Raw genomic sequence first — 11,917 nt, 5'->3', positions numbered from 1 at the left:
GTGTTGCTGAAGGGTTAAAAGATCACTGAGACACTTACAGCAGAGATACAAATACATATGTACAAATGCAATGAACAATGTTATAACTCATATTTATATCCAGGTTATTTCATTTCATTCAGTACATGGAAGACTTAGACATCTGAACAATCATCAAGACAGAAGTGGCTGTAGTGTCAATTATTTTGAAATCTGCTTAGAGTTCAGGGTCTTCTTGCACATTATCAGCAACACATCTTCAACACATATCAACAAATCATCAACCCAATGAAATACAACGCCCCCCCAAATATCTATCTGATTACAAGAAATAATTTGAGGCAGAGGAAGGTGGAGGATTATCCAGTCTGAGCCCTTTATGAAATCAAGAAATTTGGAGATTTTGAAAGCATTTATGTCCACTTATAGTTAAGACACAACAAGACAATTTATAGATAAGAAAAATATAAAATCTTATTAACACTGGAGATTTTGCAGTTGCAGGTCCGTAAACAATAAGTCACTGAGACGAGGAGAAGGGGGAGAGAAAAAAAAAATTACAGTAATGTGGAATGTTGTTTCAGAGATAACCTGCACTGTCCCCCCCCCAGTGGTTTAAGATATAACGACCAAAAGCATAAATAAGAATTCTCCCTCAACCTGCAACCCACTTCTTTAAAAGCACTAAAAGCTGCTGTACTTGTATTTCAGCATAATACATAAATATACACAACAGCTTCACAACAATGAGATCTTATTAAGACAAGATTTTTATTGGGACGTAAATGCTTTTCTTGTTTATAGCAGTCCAGTTTCAGCGGCGCCAGTCAGGGAGTGGAGTCAAGTCTTCCAGTATCAAAATGAGCTGAAGAGGAGAAGAGAACAAACACAATTGAAGAGTGATTGAACATTTATGTTCAGATTGAAAATTCTTCAGAGCACCAGTTAAATACTCACTGAGCTAGTCTTCAGCAGCCGTACTGCCTTTAACTGGATCTTTGACCCTCATCTGTGACATGGAGACACGTTATTTAGAAGGGTAGAAAACCAGATTAGTGCACTAAAGAAAGTGATGTGAAATACTGCTCAGCTCCCAGTTCTTGTTTTAGAAAGATCCTTCTTCACATTGACCCAAAATACTTTGATCTTATTACAGGCAAACACATAAACAGTGTTTGGGGCCGTTTCTGCTTTTATAACAACTGTTTTCAAGCAGAAACAAAGGGAGCAGCACCATTGCAGCACATTGGAGCAGTGAGATCAAACTTTAAATTCTTCACTGCATATTGCAACTCACTGTTACGAGTCACCAAGAATTGATAACATGAGCAGTTGAACTGTTAATTTCATCAGATCATTGATTTTACTGACAAAGACAACACAAACATGCTGCTGTAACACACCACAGTGAGCTCTGTTTTCATGAACTAAAATTCAGATATTAAAACTGCCTTTTTTTCTACATAAGAGATCTCAATAAATGTGAAGGGCAACAAAGAAATACTGCTCCACCCTCCAGCAGGTCTAATATACAGTCCTCAGTCACCTCATCAAGCTCCTTCTGCGTTTCCTCCTCCATACGTCGTATGTCATCCATCGTCAGATCAATCCATTTGTCTAACCAGCAGAACACCTGTCTGTGGAATTTGGTGAACAAACGCTTCTCTTGCTGAACAGAGGGGACGTGTGAAAGACAGTCAGGACACACTGGAATTTATTGTTTTTTGTGCAGAAATATGTGCATTAGGTTATATTTATTCTGCACTTTTTATTTCATACCTTCTGAATGAAGTTTTCTACTTTGTTCTGCAGTCCAAACCACTTAAAGTTAACAGTGACTAGCTTGTAGGCACACATGTGTGGACAGTCACTTTTGTTTGGTAGCTCCTTCTGAAAACACACAGAGGTACACACAACATAAATACACAAAGTCTCCAGACCTGTAAACACAGTCAATTCAGAGCTTTAATGAAGTGAGCCACAGTGAAGAGAAGGAGGGAGCGTACCTTCCAGTCAGGTCCCAGAGGCCCTCTGCCCGTCTTCTCCGACCTAACCTTGGCTGGATCCTCATCTTCTTTGTAATCCTAAAAATGAATACAAGCAATACAATGTAGCTTGTAACAGGCCACATTCATCATTTATAATATTAACACTAGAACCAAGGGGGTCATTTCAACACTTGCCATTATAAAATCCAGTAACTCTTAAATTAAACCGCCCATCATCTCATATTTCCTGACTTTCCTTAAACATTAGCTCATTTGTTAAATACTGCATTTTGGAGTATGTGGGATCAAAAGGACAAGAAAAAACAAAACAAAACAAAACAAAAAAAAAAAAAAAAAACCACACACACACACACACACACACACACACACACAACACTTGTAGCTTCCGGCCAGTATCAGCAACTCCAACCTGACCGAGTCCTTTTATCTTTTTCTTTGTTGTTATTGTGTTTCTTGCTGCTGTTACAACCAAATGTCCCCTTGTTGGACAATTAAAGGATTATTCTATTCTATTCTAGAACCACCGACATCATTTTGACCCCAAAGAAATGAATTGAATGTGTTACTGCAAAACACCAGGGTTTTTTTTAAGCAACACTATTGTTTACACACATTCTGACATGAAGGCTAATATCGCATGAGCCAGAGCTAGCTAGAGCTGATTGATAAATAAATATATAGAGGACTGTAGCTAGAAAAAAGATTAGTAATGACTGGCGGGGTGGTGAGTGTAACTGAACATGTGGACAACTGTGCTGGTTGTTGGCTGTTCTTAGCAGCGGGGGACCTGTAGCTAAACTGAGCTGACAGTCCAGAGTGTAGAGAATTCATCCAAAAGAATGAAGAGAAAAGAGCACAGCAGCCACACAGGTTTCAGCCCTGGCCGCAGAGCTGAGTAGGTGAAGTTGCAGATGACGCGGAGCAGTGTGGATGCAGCACGTTTGGTGATCGTGGGCAGATGTGGATAAGGTGAGTAATTTAGACCATTTTATTTGTACATTTTTTTCCTTTATGCATTTCTTACATTTTGGAGACCACTATTAGGAGAGTTTTAAAATGTAGACAATCACCTGTTCATGTTTCACAGCGAGTTGGGTTTTTTGGGGGGGTTTTTTGGTTTTCTTAAACAGTCTCTCTTTTAGCGCAAATAATACCACATTACTAAAAATTTATTTTTTAATGAAATAATCTAGATAATTGATAAAACACCCCAGAAATGATCTTAAATACCACTTTTGTCAAATCTTACTTAAAATGTGATGAAAAACTAACAAATTAACTAACATCAAATGTCCTATGCTGGGAGTTCTGGTTTTATGTGTATGGAACAACAGCACAAATGTTTATTCTTTACCTTTAAGACATATAAACAATATACAAACCTAAGAGTGACTAAAATATGACTCCCAGGATATATTATTTCGATTTATTTACTGACTTTTTCCCCCTTCAATGAAGACATTAAAATGTACTTGCAAGTGCAGGAGTAAGACAAATGGCTGACCCATTTTTTACAAGTGACCTTCAGCACAAATCAAGTTCAGCATCTCTCATATAAAGCGTAACAAACAGTAAACTGATGTACTCAATGTTTAAGTAAACAGGTGTGCTAACTCAACCATCACAGGTTCAAAATAAATAAAATGATCACACCTAAAGACGGTTTGTTTGTTTTTTTCAAATCACATACCTTTGAATCTATTTGTCTTTTGTCAGCAATGTCAATGTAAACAACTTCAACATCCTTCCATGTGTCTGGATCTAGTCCATGCACCTGCAGACAAGGAAAAAAAAATAAAAATATCTATCTATATATATATATATATATATATATATATATATATATATATATATATATATATATATATATATATATATATATATATATATATATATATATATATATATATATATATATATATATATATATATATATATCTATCTATCTATCTATCTATCTATCTATCTATCTATCTATCTATCTATCTATCTATCTATCTTCATATTTGGTTGGTTGCCTGACAGGGAACAGGTCAGACTTAAAATGAAAAGCTGCATAATAATGACCTATTGGTTAATGACAAACATAACTGCTGCCCCTTAATTCAAAGATATAAAACTGCAGCAGTGCTTTAGCTGTCTTTTCCATAAATATGAAGATTGATGAGTAATCAATATGCAGGTATGACACAATCAAGATAAAGTTACACATGCATATGCACAAAACCTTGTGTTTACTTTGACCCTTGCATACTAGTAAACGGTAGTTGTTGCTGCTGCAACATAATAGCTGCATCAGGGCATCAGTGAGCTCCTGGTGGTGCGTGGCTATATTTTGAGGTGTTGGACAGATGCATAACACGCCAAAGGTTGTGCCTTCTTGTCACGTTCTGTTGCACCACAGCAGTGTTATAATGAGATGATCAAGTCTTTGAGCAGTGTATACTTTCAATTTAAGATATGCTGCCCTGCTCCACATCTGTGTGCAGATGTCCTTGGACACCATCTGCTGACACACCGGGAGCATGCTCAGAAGTCCTTACAGTCACACAGATTGGGTCCTCCTACGATTTCAATTATTAACTTTGACTTCTGGTGCGATTTTAAATCCAGGAATTTCACAATGTGCATTGCAATATTTTGAACTTGAATACCTCATTTATCAAGATCCAATGTCATTTTGAAAACATATGGTAGATCAAGTCAAACTAAGTGGTCAAGTACTGTGTGCACTTACATTCTCCTGATCCCCCATATCAGGCTTGTGCCACGTCTCGATCTTGATCATGAAATTGTCTTTCATGTATTCATTCTGTAAGAATGAGTGAGACACGATCAGGTTAACTAACACTAAGGGCAATGCAGTTCCTGTGAAGTTTAAATTGAACTTTTATCCGAACCATCAAAAGAAAATAATACATACTGTGAGGACTGCAGCAGAAACAAAGTGGACCAAGTTGGGAAGATAATGCAGAGAGGGAAAGATTTCAGATAAGTCAGATTTTAAACTTCAGTTTTTTGTGTAATTTCACACAAACGCATTTCTGGTGTCTCGCCTCACACATGTGAGGTGAGACATTGTAAGCATGACCATCAGTGAGTGTGTGTGTGTGTGTGTATATTAGGACTCACTGGTTCGACAGTATGGATATGCATTCCAGGCCTTCTCGTGAACAGTCAGAGAACCTTTTGGAGCAATTTTAGCGATGAAACCTGACACTTTACTGCAGAGAGAAACAGGCAAATGTTAATGTAGCCACATAAAACTGTAATATAATAAGACACAGATTATCATCAAGCAGTTTCTTTACATCCCACTCTGCTTTCTGGAAAAACATTTTTATTACAGAGCAACAGAGATGGGAATCATTCTCATCTCTGTTAAGCTGAGCAAAAAGCAGGTGAGGTCAAAGTTGTGGTCTCCACAGGGCCAAGTTTTTCCAGTGCTCTCTGCAAAATGATTTCATTTGCAATTAGGGGAAATAGTAAGAATAATCAGTGTTTTTACAACTTTTTGTGTAGTATTTCAACCGCTTTCAATATACTACAGCGTGTTTGAAGCTGAGCTGCGCTGCTTACGTCTGCAGGTGGTAGATCTTGTGGGTGTACTGTCCCTTCTCTCCATCTTTTTCATAGGGCTCGTTCTTCAGCACCTCCACACCGTCCCCTCCACCCGTCTCATTCTTACTGGCCTCTGCTACTGTGTAGAGCTGACCCACTTGGTACTGGAAGGACAAAAGTAGAAAGGAGGATTGAAACTACAATTAACTATGTGAAAGATCATCATTTGTGATAAAATCTGTCTCTATTGACCAAGAGTTTCCAAGTGTGCAGACAGCACGTCATGTCAAGAGTGATGGTGACGAGCATTGCCTGAGGTTCTGAGGGAGAACATCCATCAGACAGGATAAACTGTGCTTTGTGCTAGTGTGCCAGCGCTGGCACATTCAGAAGCTTTTGGCTATATAAACACATCTTCACTCACCACCTACACTGTCTGCTTCCCTGTAACTCACTTTCCAAAGATGAAAATCAAGCTGAGACACTGTAGGAGATACAGTGTAAGGGTCTCTCTGCTGAGAGACCCAAACATTCCAGTGGTGAATGAAACGATGTTATATGGGAGATCAGCCAAACGTAAATCCAGGCAAGGTTTATGATTTTTAGTTCAATGCGTCAAAAGAAAAACAGACAGGAGAGCATTTAAAAGGCAGGTTAAAAAACCTCTCTTTAAAAAGCCTGTCATGACCTGAGTTAACCATTTATGTAAAATGAGCCCGAGTTAACCATTTTCCAATATGTCCCTACACACAGACTTCAGCAGTGTAAAGCATTTCCATGACTTGTTCTTCCCCGCATCTTCCCTCCCCTAACGTTTCCTGAGTCAGGCAAAAGTGTGTGACTCACTTCACTGGTGGTGTCAGCCACACACCGTACACACACGTCACCCAGAGCTGTAAAACCTGGTTCCAGAGGAACCAGACAAACAAATGACTGCTATTTTTTTATGATTGGCTCTTCTTACTCTTTGTGGATTTCGGTTAAAGTTGCCACGTGTACTGCCTCCTGTAGTTTAGCTGGACAAGTACAATCTAGCCCTGCCCTCCACTCCTTAAACCAAAGAAGTTGGTGACCCATTTTTCTTGCTGTGGATGCTCAGTTTTGATGCCGTGAATAGAAACTCAGGAATGTGGTTTGCCATGTGTAACCAGTGTGCCTCGTCATTGCCGCTGATGTCTTACAGTCTTTCAGAAGCAGTCAGGGGGCAGGAACCATGTGTAGGTGCAGACAACAATCACTACTGGAAAACATGTTTGGGCAAAGAGCTCAAACTGTTAGTCAGGGGAAAAAGTGAACCTGCCAGCTTGCATCATACGATCTCCAAACAAAAACAAGATGCAGAATGTGACTGAACGGTTTACTGGTTTAATGAGAGCAGGAATAACTGGATTAAAGTCTTACTCGGCATTCATTTAAGAGGACAACTGTTAGAATGACTCAAATGGTTGCTCGTTGAAACACCTTAACATACCACACCTTCAGAATTTGCTATGCTGTGCTTTGACATTTAAGTTTTGTAATAGGATTAGAAATTCAAATGAAAAAAAGAATTGAATAAGCAATTTCATGTTTTATAAGAATCTGATTGTAAACGTATTTTTCAGTCTTTCTGAAAGTATATTCCAGAGTTTCCATTTTCTTTTTAGGGCCACATTAAGCATCCTCATCACAAGTATGTCGCTATTGCTCAAAGCGATTCAGGATTGCATCAAAAAATATCAGCAAACTGAACGGGTCTGTGGCTATGAGACCAAACACAAGTCCTACTCCAGGTTCAGCACATCAGTGCAGAGCTGTTCTGTTGTGTTGCCACACCAACAGTCTTCACTCACACCCCTCACAACTTGCAAATCTGCTTCCCTGAGACTCGGAGTAGACACAGTGGAGGAGATTGGGTTTTTGTTTTATATCCCTGAATGTTACAATCACACCTTGCACTGTGGAGTGAAACGACACGCCACTGGTCTTTCAGCTTTTTAAAAAAAAAAAAAAAAAAAAAAAAAAAAAGGAAATAGAGATTACCAATCACAAATTGTCAAACTACACCTGCCAGCATTTCAACTCAATATAATTAATTACCGTTTATGTTTATATTAAACATAGACAACAAAAAAGAGGAAATATTAATTAGTATTCCCACTGCACAACTGTAGTTTCTAACCTGTAACCCACCCAACATTACTTCTAAACACTACAGCTGTCTCACATTGACTGCACAAATAAATGAACTACACAAAATAGAGCAGCCCCCTCCCCATACAGTCACACACAGTCACACCTCAACCAAGGCAATTGAGGATTAAACCTGCAAACTTTCACACTGAATCGGATCACCGAGCAAGCCGGTTGCATAGCTGTGATTATGTTGCTTAGTGAAATACTGGCTTCTGCTCTCTGTAAAGCAAAAGAAAAACTGTTGTATGGAACGTGAGGATTAAGAGGTAGAATGAGCCAGGGAAATAAAGGTTTCATAACGTGAAAATCTGTAAGGTAAATGTCTAAAGTTACAGAAGCTGCTCTCTTGAAGGTTTGGGGCCATCTGCTGCTAAGGCAAATTAAACACAGCTTAATGAATCCTGGACCTGGCATGTAGTACAGACCAACTACAAGAGCACAATATGCTAGTGAAACCGCTTAGATTTAATAAAGTCCATGCATTATTAAATAAAATTAGCTGATCAACAGGCTTGAAATTTGTAAAAGTACTTTATCTGGGAAAAATGAAGACTAGGTACTGTCACAGCAATGACAACCGTCACTAGAGAAAAGAGACAGTAGTGAATCGGTGAAGGGCATAAAACAGTTTCACAGAGCTGTCAAATGTTGCTTAAAATAGCCATTTCAAAAAGAAAGAAATAATGCACTAACTGTGTGAATCAATGACAAGGGTATAAGGAGCCAGCAAGTGGAAGATGCCGATGGTTACAGTGTCCATCACTGATGGTATTAAAGTAAATGAGTAAGTCCTTACCTCCTCCACTGAAACAGGCAGAACAACTCGGCTGTAAGAGAAAGAACACATCGCAGTCAGAAACCTCTGCCCAAATCTGCAAATCATTTTACATCTAACACCAGCTGCCCATTCACATGATGCCAGCTTATTGATGAACTGATCAAAAACTGCTTCCAGACTAGGTGGCAACATCCACGGCTGAATATTGAGGCAGGAAGAGGACCAAAAGTTCCTCTAATAAATGCAGATTCCACAAACTTCCGTGTAAAGTTGCAGAGATGAAATCAGCGCATTTACCAACTGCTAGAAGAAGCAGCTTTAGCCTCAATGCTCATCTGCTCTTCATAACACTTTACCACTTGAATTTGGTTAAGATGGGAATTAGTGTCACTTTGGCAGATCCGCCAACAACAGCAGCTCTGGCAGGTCACTGCACCCAGGCCTCGCCTCAGTGCGTTTGTGGTCAGGATATCTTCTGAGAACGGACTGGACCTCTTGACCGTGTTTCTGATGCTTTTTGGAGCACATAATGACCTGATAAATACTATTACTCTGGTTTGCTTCAGTATTTTTAATAGTCTGGTACTGCACTAATTAGTGAATATTGGTGTCTGCATTTTGCACAGATTCCAGAGACTGGATATAAAAGATGGAAATTACCATTGGGACGTCCCCTTTGGTTTCTATACCAATTGTTCTTGCTTTGCCTGCAGCCACTGTCAGCAAGTGGCCAGCATTAGAGGCTTTAGTGATGAGCTACTTGTTAACGATAGCATGTATCCACAAACAGGCTGTCAGTTAAACATTTTAATAATCAATACAAATTATGTGCATTTATCTTGTTGGATGCATTTTCGTTTTTGTTGTATTATTATCTAAATTACTTTAATTCAACAGCAACCAGGACAATATTTAATTATTGTAATTATTTTTTAATTTACATTTGCTCTGTCCCGTATTCAGTAAGTGAAAATAAAATAAACAAAAAATAATAATTTTACATTTGCTGAGTTTGCCCTAAAATAGAGGTTTTAATAAATAAATTCATAGAAGTTACCTTCTACCACAATATTTGGTGAACTCTCCTATAGAATCAGTGTTAGATTCTTCAAGTGCCACACCTCTGATGTCATCATGTTGGCTACACCCATCTTTTCTATACAGTCTTTGTCCACCAATTTGGTTTTTTTTGTTGGTTTTTTTTGGGTGGTGTTGGCTATTTCTACACCTTTAGGAGCGGCTTACTGGAATACTTGTGGCACGTTCCTTTAACTGGGAGCTACGGAACTGATATAATTTCCAGAGTACCCAGAACCTGGAGGCGCAGCCATAAAGATAGCAAATATCACATACAATGCTCCCTCTTCCAGAGGCTCCAGCTTGTTCAGACCCTGCACAACAACATCATGATTTATAGGAATGAATCATTATCACTAGGAAGTAACACGGCAGTCAGTTCTCTGCAACCACAGGAACCTAGAAATGAGGAAGCGGAAATTATGAAGCTTTAATCAAGACCGCTGCAGAACCCAAACAAACAATGCAGACGCTTTTAGAGGAAACTCTACGTGTGTGCGCATGTGCTCTGCGTGCGTAGCCTCCTCTCCTATGTCATAACACAATCCCCACCTGCTTTAGCCTGAGTATTTGCAGGCATGAAGGTGACAGAACATGAGGTTACGTTTCTGTGACCATAAACTGAAAGAAAAAGCAGCACTGGGCAATCCTCTTTAACGCCTGAGCCTCTTATTGTACTTTGCACTGTGGTCAAATGACAGCCATGTCAGAGGTGTCAGCCAGCCATGATTGGCACATGACACTATCGCGGTAAAAGCACCCGGCAGCTGATTCTTCCCATTTGAGGCACATGTGATAAACTGGCATTATGAGCTCCTGATCTTGTTAAACGTTCTCAAACTCCTCCCCAATTCTTATGGTTTTCCTGACAAGTTCGAGGCTAAGCAAGTATGAATTACTATATTTTACATTTACAACATCTCGTTGAAATGTTACACTTCGGTTTATATTACATACTGTAATAAACTCTAAGTCAAAGAAAGTTAAACTTTTCGAGTTTTCTCGCGGTACTGCTTCCTACTAATCTGAAGTGTGATGTCAGCAGTGGATTTACCTCTGCTGACAGCGCCTAACCTAAAGTTTGACGGTGTCCGGAGTTCTGCCGAAACTTTACACCCTGTGACTAAATCATTTCCTGAGTGGTCCTTTATTTCTGTCATCCTGCTAACGACTCAGTAACACTTTAAACTGCTAAAAGCTCAGCTGACTTCAAAGAGCAAACAAATACATTCATCCTGCTGTAATGGTCCATATTTCAACACAAACGCGTCCCGGCTCGCTCCTTTGTCGGGTGGAAGGCGACAAAGTTCAGATACTCACAACTCTTTAATCAGCATGTCGGTCGTGTCCGTACAAAATGCTGCATACGAGATAGAAAACTTCTTCTCTAACTGTGACAGGAGCACTTCATTCACTGCCTGCCGCTGGGGTTCACTCCGGGAAACTCCGGCTTTCCTTCCTGTGTGTGAGCGAAGGGGCGCGGCGGGAAGGAAGGAGGCGGCACACACCTTTAGCTCAGGTGCCTCCGTGTGACGTTCACGTGCAGTCGTGAAACCTTCGACCAGTCTTTAAGTGAACGTTTAAGTTGCCTTTTCTTGTTATCACTTTCCTTTAAATATCTTCTCACAGTGTCATTTATTTAGTTTATTCTCGCAGCCAACACACCGCATCGTTTATAGCCTGAGCTAATCTGCAATGACCCTAGTTGGGGCCTTTAAAACACACATTAAACACACATTAAAACACAAAAATCAAACACAACAAAAACAGAGACTGCAGTATAATATAACATCATAGCAAAACAGCAGCTTATTCATGTCTGTATGACTGGTTCATTTTTAACAAGTGTTTCAGTTTAATGTTAAAAATGCTCAACTCCTGAAGGCAAAGAACAGAAATGAAAATTTCCATTGAGGCGCCTTTCAATTTCCAGTGGATGCTCCACACTATACTGAACACAGAGCTCTCCAAGGAACCACAAGGTCACTGAGCATTATGTAAACAGAGATTAGATTAGTGAATGTGACAAAACTGTCAACATCTAACACGTTTACTTTCTTACGCACTTTGCAGCGGTGCACGCTTATAGGTTGAATGTCTGTTGTTGTAACTATTCTGCTACTGTCAATGCTTCTGTTCCAGTATCAAAACCAGTCAAATAATAATTTGTAAAATAATGGGGTAGGTATCAGTTTAATAGCTCTGGTGGGAAGCAGAAACCACAAAACGGACGTTTTCACACACTTTAAAGCTCATCTTTACTGTCTATGCATGGCACACTGATTTCTGTGAACTTAACAGATGTGTCCGCATGTGTTAATATCAAATAGATGGTGCA

General features: G+C 39.4%; 1 protein-coding gene across 1 annotated transcript; it reads right to left on the bottom strand.

The window, feature by feature from the left end:
- Nucleotides 1–76: 76 nt before the first annotated feature.
- On the bottom strand, nt 77–11,068 carry LOC146693342 (phosphatidylinositol transfer protein alpha isoform-like). The gene is made up of 12 exons (XM_085479156.1): nt 10,900–11,068; nt 8,521–8,551; nt 5,568–5,713; nt 5,121–5,212; nt 4,912–4,919; nt 4,726–4,800; nt 3,679–3,762; nt 1,986–2,063; nt 1,759–1,869; nt 1,526–1,648; nt 937–988; nt 77–844 (listed from the first exon to the last, which is right to left on the bottom strand). Exons 1-11 carry the CDS (start codon nt 10,914–10,916, stop codon nt 941–943), a joined length of 813 nt encoding a protein of 270 aa, XP_085335282.1. The 5' UTR covers nt 10,917–11,068; the 3' UTR covers nt 77–844; nt 937–940.
- Nucleotides 11,069–11,917: the final 849 nt, after the last annotated feature.

The sequence above is a fragment of the Copadichromis virginalis genome, linkage group LG14 (assembly GCF_057382275.1).
Source record: "Copadichromis virginalis isolate Kocher_CV1m ecotype Utaka linkage group LG14, C_Virginalis_male_GT1.1, whole genome shotgun sequence".
In the NCBI taxonomy this organism is placed as follows: domain Eukaryota; kingdom Metazoa; phylum Chordata; class Actinopteri; order Cichliformes; family Cichlidae; genus Copadichromis; species Copadichromis virginalis.
This window is presented reverse-complemented; position numbering and strand designations above follow the sequence as displayed.